This window comes from Telopea speciosissima, chromosome 3, assembly GCF_018873765.1.
Source record: "Telopea speciosissima isolate NSW1024214 ecotype Mountain lineage chromosome 3, Tspe_v1, whole genome shotgun sequence".
NCBI lineage: Eukaryota > Viridiplantae > Streptophyta > Magnoliopsida > Proteales > Proteaceae > Telopea > Telopea speciosissima.
The window spans coordinates 24,456,890-24,472,128 of record NC_057918.1 but is presented as its reverse complement, the minus strand read 5'-3'; the positions used below and the strand labels follow the sequence as shown (position 1 = coordinate 24,472,128).

Here is a 15,239-nt window from a genome sequence, read left to right as displayed (position 1 = left end):
CGATCAAATTGGGACTCTCTACACCGCCATACACTACTATAAAATACAAGGTACACAACCCCATTGTGGGACATCTAAACTCATATTGAATAATCACTATTCATCTATTTGCTCAGGAGATCTAACTTTGGCATCGGAGAGTCCTAGGTCGGAGCCACACCGATTCTCTCTGTTGACCCCTAGGTCCACTTGCAGGTGACGGCACTCGCATGATCGCTCGACGATTTCTTGACACAATAGAAACATATTAGTAATTAGGGAAAAATAACTCTATCCGAGAGTGTGGCTTACAACACTCCCATGAGTCTAGATCACTTCTCCCCATATGAAAAGACACATATGCCCCCTTGTTTTAAGGAAGAGAGAGATAGACACATGAGAGTATTGACGTAGACCACACTCCCCGACAAAAAACTGCTTCCCTTTCTTTTATTACATTCCAATCATAGCCCAAAAGATTTTAATTCCTATTTTTAAGGTTGATAAAATTATAAAAAATCTATCTAACACTAAAGGACTGTGACATTAGCCAGAGGAGATCAATTGAAGTTCTCAAGAACTGTATCATGAATGAAAACACTACCCTAAAAAATTCTATAAGCCTCATGAGCCTTAGGAGTCACAACCAATAATAAAGTGAGAAAAAGAATTTATATTTTCCAACCCCCTATTTTATGTTTGTATGGTTCCAAGAACGGTCCTCACTAGCGTGTTAAAAATCAGACTGAACCAATGATTGGACCGAACTAAAGCGAATGATCGAACTCCTTATCGATTTGGTATTGGTTTCGAGAAATCATTAAAAGATTGAAACTGACTGGAAAGATTGAAATAAAAAAACCTTGATAGAACCAATAAAAGTCATTATGTTTTTTTTAACACTTTCAAAGACTAAGGGTTGTTTGGAAAAACAACGAAATATGCAGACATGACAGATGCCCATAGATTAAAGAGAAGATGAGCTTCATCCTGGGGACCTGAGCACCACCCACATGGAATCCACTGCTCCCTCTAAATTCCATGTGGGTGGTGCTCAGGTCCCAAGGACCATCCTTATACAAGGGCTTGAGCCACACTCCAAATCTTCATAATTTTATGGGTTTATGTTCTCTGTGCCGCAGTGCAGGCTGCGCCCAAACACATGGGCTTGTCACTTATAGGGGCAGGATAGTCATTGCACCCACCTCCATGTATCTGATCGTAGCCTGCACCCTTGACACAGAGAACATTCTCCTTAATTTTATATATGAAAACATAGACTCAGCCATAATTGTTGGTTTCGATTTAATTTTATAGACCCAACTAAGGGTGTTAAATGGTTTGGTGTAAATTTTTGTTGGCAAAACAAAAACCAAATCGTTTAATAAATGGTTTTACACTGTGAAACCAAAACAATTTATAAACGGTTTTACCAGGTTATTTATTTATTTTTGTTCAAACGGCTATTTACCTTCACATGTCTTTTAATTTTTTTATTAAAATGAAGTAGAATTGAATTCTTATATGTTTCCTTTAAATAATTGTTTATTTGTACCATTACATATTTATTAATTATTTATTATTACCATTAATGCTTAATTATTGCCATTACAATCAATATATATTTCGGTTTAAATGGTTTTCTAATCGATTTATACAGTTTGGTTAAGCTTAAACCGTTTAACTAAACGGTTTCAATTCTAAAACCAAAATCGAATCATTTATTAAACAGTTTCACAGTTTTAGTGTAAACGGCCTGGTTTGATTTCAGTAAATAGTTTCGATTTGATTTTGACACCCTTAGATCTAACACCTTATCTGTCCAATTTTAATATGACTCAGCATATATATAAAACCGGGAAGAAACCAAACTGAACCGACTATTTTGAATCTATTGGGCCTAGGCCTTAGTTGGGCCTTTGAATATTGCGTACATGCTTTCTTCAGGCCCAACGCATAAACACCCTTATGTCCTACTAACGAATATCTCACACCATCCCAACCAGCCCATCTTACCAACCCTAGTCATCTGTGATCCATTTGTCCACAATCTGGTAAGCTGTGGACCCACTTAGCCACTTAGGTTAGTGCTCTATTTCTAGAACAATGTAGTATGTACTATGTAGACGCATACAGGTTATGATTCCTCTTTATGAATGGACCTTAGGAGGACAACATCTTCATCCTTCCAGTGTATAAGCAACACGTGGCAGACACAATCTGAGGACTGGAGAGAACTGGAAAATTCCATATTCCAAGGCGTTACAAACCTTTCCCCATTTTGGCGTATGGTGAAGAAACCTCTTTCGTCTTCGTTTCTTTTCCCTGCTATTCCATTCCATTTCTACTAGTCTCTGGAAACTATCCGAAACGTCCTCTCTAGAATCTAGTCTTCTTCAATGTCACCTATAAAATCTCATCTCACCATTCCAGTAGAACCCATCTCAGGAAATCTAACAGAATTCGATTCATACATCCAGTACTAAGCTCTCACATTGAATTCTCTCTTTACAACTTTATCTCTTGTTTTTCTGCTCTTAATTGATAAAGCCCGTCTGGTTCGTTCAGCGTTTGAACTTCAGTAATGGCAGCCAAAACCGTAGGGAAGGCCATTGGTATCGACCTGGGTACCACTTACAGTTGTGTAGGAGTGTGGCAGCACGACAGAGTAGAGATCATCGCCAATGATCAGGGCAATCGGACTACTCCTTCTTACGTCGCCTTCACTGATACAGAGCGCTTGATTGGTGACGCAGCCAAGAACCAAGTCGCCATGAATCCGAACAACACTGTTTTTGATGCCAAGCGTCTCATTGGGAGGAGATTCTCTGACCCTTCTGTGCAGAGCGACATGAAGCTCTGGCCTTTCAAAGTTCTTCCGGGTCCTGGAGATAAGCCCATGATTGAGGTGACTTACAAGGGGGAAAAGAAGAAATTCGCTGCTGAGGAGATTTCGTCAATGGTGCTGATTAAGATGAAGGAAATCGCAGAGTCGTATTTGGGCCACACTATTAAGAACGCTGTGATCACTGTTCCTGCCTACTTCAACGATTCGCAGAGGCAAGCGACCAAGGATGCTGGAGCGATTGCTGGGCTTAATGTGATGAGGATCATCAATGAGCCTACTGCAGCTGCAATTGCTTACGGCTTAGACAAGAAAGCTTCGAGGTCTGGCGAGCAGAACATCCTCATCTTCGATCTTGGTGGTGGCACTTTTGATGTCTCTCTGTTGACGATCGAAGAAGGTATCTTCGAGGTGAAAGCCACCGCCGGAGATACTCACCTCGGTGGTGAGGACTTCGACAACCGCCTCGTCAACCACTTCGTTGCAGAGTTCAAGAGGAAGCACAAGAAGGACATCAGCGGCAACGCCAGAGCTCTGAGGCGGTTGAGGACTGCCTGTGAAAGGGCTAAGCGAACTCTGTCTTCCACAACTCAGACAACGATCGAAATTGATTCTCTTTACGAAGGTATCGACTTCTACTCCACCCTCACCAGAGCCCGGTTCGAGGAATTGAACATGGACTTGTTCAGGAAATGTATGGAACCAGTCGAGAAGTGTCTCCGAGACTCCAAGATGGACAAGAGCCATGTCCATGAAGTGGTTCTTGTTGGTGGGTCGACCAGGATTCCAAAGGTCCAGCAACTTTTACAAGATTTCTTTAATGGGAAGGAGCTCTGCAAGAGCATCAACCCAGATGAAGCCGTCGCATATGGTGCTGCCGTTCAGGCTGCAATTCTAAGCGGTGAAGGCAACGAAAAGGTACAAGACCTGCTACTGCTCGATGTCACTCCTCTGAGTCTCGGAATCGAGACTGCTGGTGGTGTCATGACTGCGTTGATTCCAAGAAACACAACGATTCCGGCCAAGAAAGAACAGGTCTTCTCAACCTACTCTGATAACCAACCAGGAGTCTTGATTCAAGTGTATGAAGGAGAACGGCCTCTAACGAAGGACAACAATCTCCTCGGCAAATTCGAGCTTAAGGGTATTCCTCCAGCACCTAGAGGTGTTCCACAGATCAATGTCTGCTTTGATATTGATGCGAACGGAATTCTGAATGTGTCGGCAGAGGACAAGACAGCCGGAGTGAAGAACAAGATCACAATCACCAATGACAAGGGTAGGCTCAGCAAGGAAGACATCGAGAAGATGGTGAAGGAGGCAGAGAGATACAAATCAGAGGATGAGGAAGTGAAGAAGAAGGTGGAGGCAAAGAATGCACTTGAGAACTATGCTTACAACATGAAGAACACGATTAAGGACGAGAAGATTGGTGGGAAATTGGGTGCTTCAGACAAGCAGAAGATTGAAAAGGCAGTCAATGAGACGATAGAATGGTTGGATAAGAACCAACTGGCTGAAGTGGATGAACTCGAGGACAAATTGAAAGACTTGGAGGGTCTCTGCAACCCAATTATCTCTAAGATGTATCAGGGAGTTGCCGGAGACATGCCGGGTGGGTTGGGTGGTGGTGCCGGCGGCATGCATAGTGGTGGCCAAGGAGGGTCTACCGGCGGTGCCGGGCCTAAAATTGAAGAGGTCGACTGAAGCAGGTTAGCACAAGGAGCAAGGATGATCTGTTATTTTGGTACACTGTTTATGGGCTTGGCCTTCGTGGGTTTGGCTTGGGCTGGCCTTTCTATAATATGATTGAGACAGCTTCTTTTGGGTTTTCTTCTTCGGTTTTTTAGGGTTTTTGCCTCTGAATAATGGGTGAGAGAGGTGAGAAGCCCATGAGGATGAAAATGGGTTTATAAAAATGATAAAATGGATTTTTCTTTCTTACTTGTGAATTATGATATATAAATAAATGAATGAAATAGTGTATTTTAAGTTTCAGAGTTTTCTCATTGTTTCTTATTTGATATTTGATCTATCCATCTTCATAGTTCATCAGTTCAGTCTTTTGTTTCATGATGAATGTGTGATTCTTGGGCCGTTGGGATTTAGCCGTAGAATAACAGGTGTAAGTTTGAGTCCAATTCCTTTGCACGTACATACGTCTAAGAGGTAATCATCTGATCCATTTTTGCCACTTACAAGGGGAGCAGGAAGAGTATTAATGGAAACAAAAAGGACAAGTAGTTACCTCTCACATATACGTTCACCTGAATATGATGCTAGGATGTACAATGAAAAGGGGATGGCTTTAACAACATGTGATTCAGTAAATGCAATGTGATATACAATTTTGATAGAATACTTTCCATTTTTTGAGAACTTTCACATCCAAGAATCAATAGTAGAAGATAAACTTAATGGAATGTTTAGAATTGCTTTGCCTCCTCACAAGAGAAGGTAAAATGAACCTGAGACTCGTTCCATTGAAGCCTCCCAGGAACAATAAGCTCTTAAACCCTCTGAATATTCCCAATTCTAGGACTAGAGATTTTGCGATTACAAACGAAAGGCACCCACACATCCTTATTCACATCAATTGAACCACTAATTCCAACCTTCCTACGAAAGCCTTTCAATGAAAAATCTCTATCTTGACCTCGCCAAGCTCAATAACAAGAATTCCTAATAAGGGCCTCTACAAAGGTATTTAAATATTGATTCCTAATTCCTAATACATACCAACAGGTTAACGTACATGGGATTAGGATCGTCTCTAGGGAGCTCAACGCCCAAGGTGCTACCAGGGGGCATCCAGCGGTTGAGTTGTGCTAACACACATCTCGGTGCATGCCTAGGGATGTGTGTGGCATAGTCCAATGGTTGGCAGCACTTTGGGCGTGCTAGGCTCCCTGGAGATGAGCTAAATTCACGTACATGTGAGAGTCAACCACCTGTCTTATTTTTGTCATTTACAAAAGGAGGAAGGGTTTTATGAAAACAAAATTAAAATGTGATTGGCTCTGAGATGTACGTTTACCTGTTGGTACGTGCAGATGACCAGTCTCTTTATATACCATTATTATTATTCCTAAGGGGGATGGGATAGGAGTTGGGCTCACATTCACGTACGTGAGCATACGAGAACAGTTCTCAGCTTTTCAGATGGAATCCATCCATGTGGGTCCCATAAAGTGGATTCCATCTGAACAGTTGGGAGCTGTTCTCGTACGCTCATGTACGTGAACATGAGCTGGACTCATGGGATAGGGGGGCAAGTAATAGGCAGAAGGTTCTAGAACTCGAAACCTCCTGGCGAGCATAGGCATGAAGCGCACCACAGTTCACCAACTACGCTAAGCAATCGTTAAAATCATTGATATATTAACACATACATGCGCACATACTGACGATTTATTTGGGCCCTAATTTTAACACACATACATATTCATGATTTGGAAACAATTAGAAGATGGGGAAATATCATCTTTATGCCTTTTTGTGGTCGTATGGATCACAATTATTTTCGGGCTCAAAGTGACAAAGCACTACTCCATGCGATCTTTGAGAGTTGTTTGGATTCAATTCATCACAACTATACGATGCTATCTTTGGTGTAGTTTTTATTTTTGATTTTTGTCTATTTAATAAAAATAACTTTTGATCAAAAACTTAAAAAGGTTTGGTAAACATTAGACATAATAGAATATAGAATGAAAAATGGTTTGGTATGGTCATGTGAAGAATAATTTTTTTGAAGAAATGGTGTGTGTGAAGATATTCCCTCTTCACTCATCTTCCATCCAGGAAAACGGAAATGGATGAGAAGAAGCTCAAATTAAAGAAAGAACGGGAATCTTTCTGAAGCAGCAGTCTTGAGGCAAGCTCCCTTCTGAAACAGCAACCTCGATGACCTTTGGAGTTGCTTCATCTAATTCACGTTCAGTGAATCTTTCTGGTGCGGGTTCTTGTGTCGCAACCTCCCCCAAACTTCGTCAGTGGGTTCCATGGCCCATCCCAAGCATGGCTTCTCTCCTCCTTGGCTATCTGCCTCTCCACAGTAACGCCTTCAGTTACTGCTTCTATGGTGGAGAATGTGCTCATCAATTTTGGCCTCTGCTGGTTCTTGCTGTAGGGTGTTCCTCTTTTTTCTCTTCATTTTCTCTGTATCATTGAATTTGGGCCCTTCCTGGAATAGGTCCTGCTGCGGGGGTATCGGGCAATTGCTCCTCAGGAGCTTCCTATACTGGACCTAAACTTCTGGTGCCTGGAACTCAGATTCTGCACGGGACCTGTGGAGGGGGAAGAACTCATCTCCTGGCATGATTGATTAGCAACTGTATGGAAGGAAAAAGTCAGGTCTGACGATTCAAGCTGGCTATCAATCTATGACATCAAACTGGTTTTTCATTCTATTCCTTCTCTCATGTAGCACATCATTTTAAAGGTGGCTCCAGAGCCCGATTCTTGGTCAATACGACCATGAATGGCCTCTGCGATAGAGCTCCATGGTTCCGGTAATCTGGCAAATAGAGGGTCATGCCCTTCTCCTTCCGGAGATGCGAATCAGAAAACTAAAGAAACCAAAATAAGATCGAAAAGCCACAACAGGAACAAGCCAAGTAACTAGAAACCCTAAATTCTGAAAAACGACAATAAAGAAAAAGAAACGAAGAAGTCCCAAACACAGCTGATGCAGAGGTAGAAGACGGTAAAAAGAGAGAAGGAAAAAAAGGGTGGGGGGAGGGGGGGGGGGAAACAAAGTTCAGATATAACTGCAGGCGGTGGCGGCATTAGCTGCTGTAGTTCCACCTTCGTGGCCTATTCTTCATCGTTTCAGGGTTTTGGTCTCCTCAGTCTCTCTCTTGATCGATGAAGAAGGAGGAGAAGAGTCTTGCCTTTTTTTTTAAAACAAATCCATTTACTATTTTACCCTTCAATTTTGGGGTTTATGAGCACATGCTCATTAAAGTGTCCGCACGCACAAATAGCGGAAAACAGTTTTCAACGAAAAATCATAAATGGCTTTCCATCTATTTTTTATTTTGAGAAATTTACGAAACACCCCCTGAAAATGGGTCGAAACTCAGATCACCCCTTGAAATTTGAAAATACTCAGATCACCCCCTCTATATTAACGGTGTTAATCTGCCGTTAGTTATTGGTGTAAAATGACTATTTTACCCTTGTACTAAATCATTAGAATAAATTTATAATACTACCCTTCTTTCATCTTCAACCAAAATACCCTACCCCTTTCCTTGCAACTCTGCCACCGCCGCCTCTGCTTTGCCCTAGCACCGCCACCTCTGCCTCTGCTTTGTTCAACTCCAATGAGCCATCGAAGCTCTTTATCGAAAAAAAAAAAAAATGAGCCATCAAAGCTCAACCCCAATGAAAATAAATCAATTCGATCAGATTTAACACATTCGGGGTGCCGAAAACCATAAAATCAGAATTTTGTACAACTTCTGTTAATTTCAATCCCAGAAATGCAACAAAAAAACATAACAAAAAAAAAAACATAACTCAGACATATAAAGAAATTAAAACGACATCACAAAAATGCCAAAAACCGTCCTCAAATTAAAGGGAAAAAAAAAACCTCAAACCTGCAAAAGAATGATCGCCAAAGAACGAAACACACACCATCAAACCTTGATCACAGAAGCTGAAACCTGCTACAGATCTGAAGATGGAGCACGCTTCCCCTCACGAGAGGGCAGCCTCACTCTCGAGGAAACCGTGCCTCTGCCAATCGCAGACCCAGCAAGAACTGGAGAGCAAACCCTCGTCCAAATCCGGTATACCGTTTAAAAAAAATTTCAGTTGTGAAATTACAGAGAGCAATACGGCATATGCCGGATTGGATCCAGTATACCGTTTCACAAAAACCCATAGGTGTGACGAAACGGTATACTGAATTTGGATCCGGTATACCGTTTCGCTAGCATATTTTCAAAACTTATAGCCGTTTGGGGGGACTCCAAGCCAATAATTGTTCAATTTTTTAGATAAAAGGGTACATCGGATCCAAATCCGGTATACCGAATTTGGATTTTCAGGCAGTTATTGGCTTTATGCGCAATATTTTACTTCTCCTTCTTCCTCATGACTTGCAACTTAATCTGAGTATCCACCTGAGAATCAAACTCAATTCAACATGACTTATTACGTCATCAACTACTCCAAACTCCGTATCTAGAAATTACCCACATTCAATATTTTATCTCATTATTTCGGATTTCTTCTTAATTTCTCTGTTTCAAATTTTGACCACTTTTTATGGTTTTGATTGTGTAGTTCGTGGAGTATAGCAGGATGGTTTACTTGGACGCGGACATTCAGGTGTACGAAAACATAGATCACCTTTTTGATCTTCAAAATGGGTGCTTCCATGCAGCGATGGATTGTTTCTGCGAGAAGACGTGGAGCCACACTTCGTAGTACAAGATTGGGTACTGCCAGCAGTGTCCAGACAAGGTCAAGTGGCATGCCGAGAATTGGATCTGGCGTATGCCGTATTGAAGGCAATGGTTCAAGATTTACCTTCGATTTACTCTGGCACGGATGTAACTTTCCTCTTTCTTGGCCGAGCAGCGTCTCTGTCAGAAATTAGGAAGAGAGTGAAGAATGAAGAACGAAGGGTGCTTCAATAAGAACGTGAGTCAAGGCAGTCTCGGCAACCCATTTTTCAAATTCCTTGTCTTTCTTCGGTCCGACGAAGTTCACTTTTGGAGTTACAGGTTTTTTGGGAAGAGAGTGAAGAAGGAAGAAGATCACATTAGACTTTGGGGGTTTTTCTCAGCAAGGGTAATATTGTAACTTTATATTGCACCAGGGTAGTTTAGGGTTTTAAAAATTATTTAAATGGCTGACTTCATCGTTTAACGGTGGACCACTAACGGTAGGGTTGAATCTGAGTATTGGGCTCTATTCCAGGGGGTGATCTGAGTATTTTCAAATTTCAGGGGGTGATCCGAGTTTCGACCCATTTTCAAGGGGTGTTTCGTAAATTTCCCTATTATTTTTGATTTTTTTCAATCTTTTTTAAATAGAAACAGGCTCCATAAATGATACCAAACACAACCAAAAACGTTTTTAAAAATAAAAAAAAAAAATAAAAATATACCAAAGATAGCCTAAATCCTCCCACTGTTTTATTTAAAACAATAAGAACCCTACTCAAATGTGAATACCATTTTTACCAAAAAAAAAAAAAAAAAAAAAAAAAAACCCCTATGTGAATACCATACAGTAGCGAAGCGAGTGTGCAGCAGCCAAAGAAGAAAAAAACGCTTTACCCTAGTTTCTCTTAGGGTTTTCTTTAGCCGCCGCGCATCAGAACTGTAGATTCTCTTCTCCGGCAAGGCTTAACCCCGGGATATTAGCTGGACGGTGCATGTTTCTCATCTCAAGATGTAGCTCATCCTCCGCGCCTGTGGCGAGAACACTCTTCGCCGTAGTGGCATGATTCCCTCCACCCCAGTGGCGTGCCTTTTCCCTTTTTTCTTTAGTTTTCCTCTTCCTTCTCCCTTTCATCTCCTCATCTCTCTCGCACCTCCTCAAACCTTGCTCAGATCAGTTTCCAGATCTCGCTCAGACTTGCGCTGGCTCCAAACCAGTCTCGGTTTCCTGCTATCACTTGCATCCAATCTTGGCATCTGATGCGGGACTTTGACAGGGTTTTCTTGGTGGGAGACGTTAGAGGTCTCACTGGCAGGGGAGATCGATCCAGCGGTGATATGATTTGTCCAGCCACAATCACCGAAGGCTTCGAGCCCTGGTACATCACCGCACTCTTCTTGGTAGGAGATGCTGGAGACGTTGTCAGGAGAGATGGAGCCGGCCCTGTTTGGGGATCTACCGTTGCAGACACCGGAGGGTTCAAGACTTGGTGCATAATCAAAGTTACCTTGCATCACAGTACCCACCTCCTCACCTCTGCCTGTGCTTTCGACTCTGCTTCTCGAGTCTGGCTCCAAATCTCCGCCGGTTTCTCCTACTTTGACGCCCCCATCTTGCTTGGAACCAGTCTGGGCTCTCTGTGGACAATGCCGAGGGGCTCCCAAATAAGGGAGTTTTTCATTTTTATCTTTTCTTTGTTTGTCTGTTTGCAGGTAATGCCGGCTCAGGTGCTGGTGGCACCGAGGTTATCATCGGCTCCAAAACTCTAGCCGCCATTCAATCTCCACCTAACCGTTCCTGTCACCGAATGAAGCTGCACTCGCCGATTCAGCAGATCCTTACAAATCTGTTCGAAAGTAGGCCGTGACACCGATTTTGGTGGTCTTATTATCCTCACTCGAGATCCACTGGCCGATCCAACAGACCTTTGCTGATTCGTCAAGTCTATTTGAAAGTAGACTATGGCAGCATGTCGGCATGTGTGGGTAGTATGGAGTTGGATTTTTTGGCACGTATAGGGCCCCTCATTCAGCACATATGTACATGCGCTTAATCTTAGCTGTGTCTACAACCTTTTATCTAGGGTAGTGGTTGTGACCCATCCCCTAGTCTAGATGGGTCCAGTCAATGGCACGTGAGATCGGGTTTATTTTCATTCCTTGGTTTTGGATACTATATATCCATACTTGACACTTATCATGTTCTTTATCTGCTTTATGTATTTTGATTACCTTTGCTTGACGTTGGGCGCACAAGAATGAATAACCATCTTTCTACCCCAAAAAAAAAAAAAAAAAACCCCTACTCAAATGATCTTATTTGATTTATTCAAATACAAATATTTACTATTGTATGTGAAATCACCATTCACATGAACACATAATGCACGTTATGCAACAACCATATAAATAGAGGAAAAAAGAACTCTATCCGGGAATGTGGCTTACGCTAGCACTCTATCTCTCTCCTCCCTATATGAAAAAACACCTCTTCCTTCTTTAAGAACTCTGTCCAGGAATGTGGCCTACGCCAACACTCTATCTCTCTCCTCCCCATATGAAAAAACACTTATACCCTCTTTGTTTTGAGGAAATAGAGATACATATGAATGCTGATATAGACCACACTCTTGACAGAAAAATATTTTCCATAAGTAAAATACCCAATTTTGTCTCTTGTTACGAAAAAACTAAAATATTATTTAAAGATTTTAAATTGCCTTTGTTGGATATTTAAATAGTTAAATCCAAATATTTAAAATCCCACATCAAATATGTCACGAGTCTCATGATGTAGAAATGCAACAAGAACCACTTGATCCAGACCCTCTGGTGTTATGAGTTTCATGATGTGTATGTGCAACAAGAACTCGCTTTTAGGTTGGTGTGTATTTCTGTGGATGAAACTTGAAAGTTGAAACTCAGAGTCACCCGTAAGGTTTAGTTTTAATGTTTTCTAACCACATATAAAGCTTATGAACAACAGCTATGGTAAGGTCGATTGGATTGAGAGATTCGTCTTCGAGAATCCAGAGATCAATCAACATAAAATTTACAGGTTTTTGATGATCCAGTTTGTTGGGTTCTCCAAGGTCGATCTGCTCAAACTCATACAGATTCGTCACAGATTCTCAGTGTAATCCATGAATATCTTAAATTGGGTAACTTGTTTTCACATCAAAGAACTGTTTCTATCACACAAATTTTGCAACCTTAATACTTGAACTCTGTTGACAAAAGCAAAATAGACAAGCAAAACAGACATTAACAAGCAGATTACATTATATGTCATTTACTAAACCACTGCATCTCTTCTAAGTTCTATCCACTTAATCGACTTCTTCAATCTTTGGCCCAGCACCAGCACCAGAACCAGAGCCACCACCTCTTGGCATGTCATCCCCTCCCATGGGCATATCACCTCCACTTCCCTGATACATCTTTGCAATAATTGGGTTACACAACCCTTCCAGCTCCTTCAACTTGTCTTCGAACTCCTCCACATCAGCCAACTGGTTCCCATCCAACCATTGAATCGCATCAGCAATAGCTTTCTCAATCTTCTGCTTATCAGCCGGGTCAAGTTTTCCTGCAAACTTCTCGTCCTTCACAGTGTTCCTCATATTGTAGGCGTAATTTTCAAGGGAGTTCTTGGCTTCAACCTTCTTCTTCACTTCCTCATCCTCTGCTTTGTACCTCTCTGCTTCACTCACCATCTTGTCAATTTCTTCCTTGCTCAGCCTACCTTTGTCGTTGGTGATCGTGATCTTGTTCTTCACTCCAGCAGTTTTGTCCTCTGCAGACACGTTCAGAATTCCGTTGGCGTCAATGTCGAAGCAGACATTGATTTGGGGAACACCTCTTGGTGCAGGAGGAATGCCTGTGAGCTCGAATTTGCCCAGAAGATTGTTATCTTTGGTTCGGGCTCGCTCTCCTTCATAGACCTGAATTAACACTCCAGGCTGATTATCAGAATAGGTTGAGAAGATCTGTTCCTTCTTGGTTGGAATCGTTGTGTTACGAGGAATCAAGACTGTCATGACACCACCGGCGGTCTCGAGACCCAGACTCAGAGGAGTTACATCGAGCAGTAGTAGGTCTTGGACCTTCTCGTTGCCTTCGCCGCTCAGAATTGCTGCCTGAACCGCTGCACCGTACGCGACGGCTTCATCTGGGTTGATGCTCTTGCAGAGTTCCTTGCCGTTGAAGAAATCTTGCAAAAGTTGCTGCACCTTTGGAATCCTGGTCGACCCACCAACGAGAACAACTTCATGGACTTGGCCCTTGTCAATCTTGGAATCTCGGAGGCACTTCTCGACTGGATCCATGCATTTTCTAAACAAGTCCATGTTCAATTCCTCAAACCGGGCTCTGGTAAAGGTGGAGTAGAAGTCGATACCTTCGTAGAGAGAATCAATTTCTATTGTCGTCTGAGTTGTGGAAGACAGAGTTCGCTTAGCCCTTTCACAGGCAGTCCTCAACCGCCTCAGAGCTCTGGCGTTGCCGCTGATGTCCTTCTTGTGCTTCCGCTTGAATTCTTGCACAAAATGGTTGACGAGGCGGTTGTCGAAGTCTTCGCCACCAAGGTGGGTGTCTCCGGCGGTGGCCTTCACCTCGAAAATACCTTCTTCAATCGTCAATAAAGACACATCAAAAGTTCCACCGCCGAGATCGAAGATGAGTACATTATGCTCACCCGACCTCGACGATTTCTTATCCAAACCATAAGCAATTGCAGCTGCAGTGGGCTCGTTGATAATCCTCATCACATTAAGCCCTGCAATTGCTCCAGCATCCTTGGTGGCCTGCCTCTGCGAATCATTGAAGTAAGCCGGCACAGTAACGACAGCGTTCTTCACCGTCTGACCCAAGAACGCCTCTGCAATTTCCCTCATCTTGATCAGCACCATGGACGAAATCTCCTCAGCAGCGAATTGCTTCTTCTCACCCTTGTAAGTCACTTCGATCATGGGTTTATCACCAGGACCGGGAATAACCTTAAAGGGCCAGAGCTTCATGTCACTCTGAACAGAAGGGTCAGAGAATCGCCGCCCAATAAGCCGCTTCGCGTCGAAGACGGTGTTAGTTGGATTCATGGCGACCTGGTTCTTCGCTGCATCTCCGACCAATCGCTCTGTATCTGTAAAAGCAACATAAGAGGGAGTGGTTCTGTTGCCTTGATCGTTGGCAATGATCTCGACCCGGTCGTTCTGCCATACCCCTACACAACTGTAGGTGGTACCCAAGTCGATACCGATAGCCTTCCCTTCAGTCTTCGCCATTAATGAAACTTTTCCTAATAACCCAAAACAGTAATCTCAACACTCAACTCAGAGAAGCTCTGTACACAACCGTTTTTGCTTTGTTTTACAGTAAATCTGAGCAGAGTTGGAAGGAGAAGAAGGATTTTATAGGATTTCTTTAAAGAACGTTCGGGAATTCAGTAGAAGTACCGAGAAAGAGTAGTAGTCTAGAAGATGAGAGAGATTAGGGGCTTGTTTAGGCCTAGATGGTTCTGGAGAACGCTTTTGGATGAAGCTCATTAAATAAAAGGGATTCAAGTTAGATAAATTTACGAGAATACCATATTACCTGGGACGAGTTGTGAGAGGGTATTTTGGGGATGTCAGAGTTCGATTATGACGGTTGGAGCTCAATGAATAAACGGAAGAGACAGGTGGCGTGCGTACGTGGCGAGTCAGCAATGGGAAGTATGTTGGTTGTTTAAGTGGGACCACTGCTCGTAATATCACCAATCGAGATCTTCTACGGCGTGGCTGCCCGTAGCGGCGAGAGCAGCGCAGAGGGTGTCACGCGCGCAATGATTGTCTTACCCCCTGCCCAGTGCCTTGCCCGAACGGTGATAAGACAATCATTGCCCATGCGACACTCTGCGCCGCTCTCACCGCTACGGACAGCGCACAGTAGAAGATCAGGGTCCTAATATCACGGGGGATTTGGATCCTCTATTATTCTTCACCAATCCCCGGGGTATTTATTTATTTAAATAC

At 42.7% G+C, this 15,239-nt stretch overlaps 2 protein-coding genes across 2 annotated transcripts; one reads left to right on the top strand and one right to left on the bottom strand.

Moving 5' to 3' along the window:
* The first annotated feature begins 2,539 nt into the window (after nt 1-2,539).
* On the top strand, nt 2,540-4,531 carry LOC122655987 (heat shock cognate 70 kDa protein-like). The gene has a single exon (XM_043850398.1). It carries the CDS (start codon nt 2,564-2,566, stop codon nt 4,529-4,531), a length of 1,968 nt encoding a protein of 655 aa, XP_043706333.1. The 5' UTR covers nt 2,540-2,563.
* A 7,997-nt stretch (nt 4,532-12,528) lies between these two features.
* Nucleotides 12,529-14,601, bottom strand: LOC122654393 (heat shock 70 kDa protein). The gene has a single exon (XM_043848465.1). It carries the CDS (start codon nt 14,508-14,510, stop codon nt 12,558-12,560), a length of 1,953 nt encoding a protein of 650 aa, XP_043704400.1. The 5' UTR covers nt 14,511-14,601; the 3' UTR covers nt 12,529-12,557.
* Nucleotides 14,602-15,239: the final 638 nt, after the last annotated feature.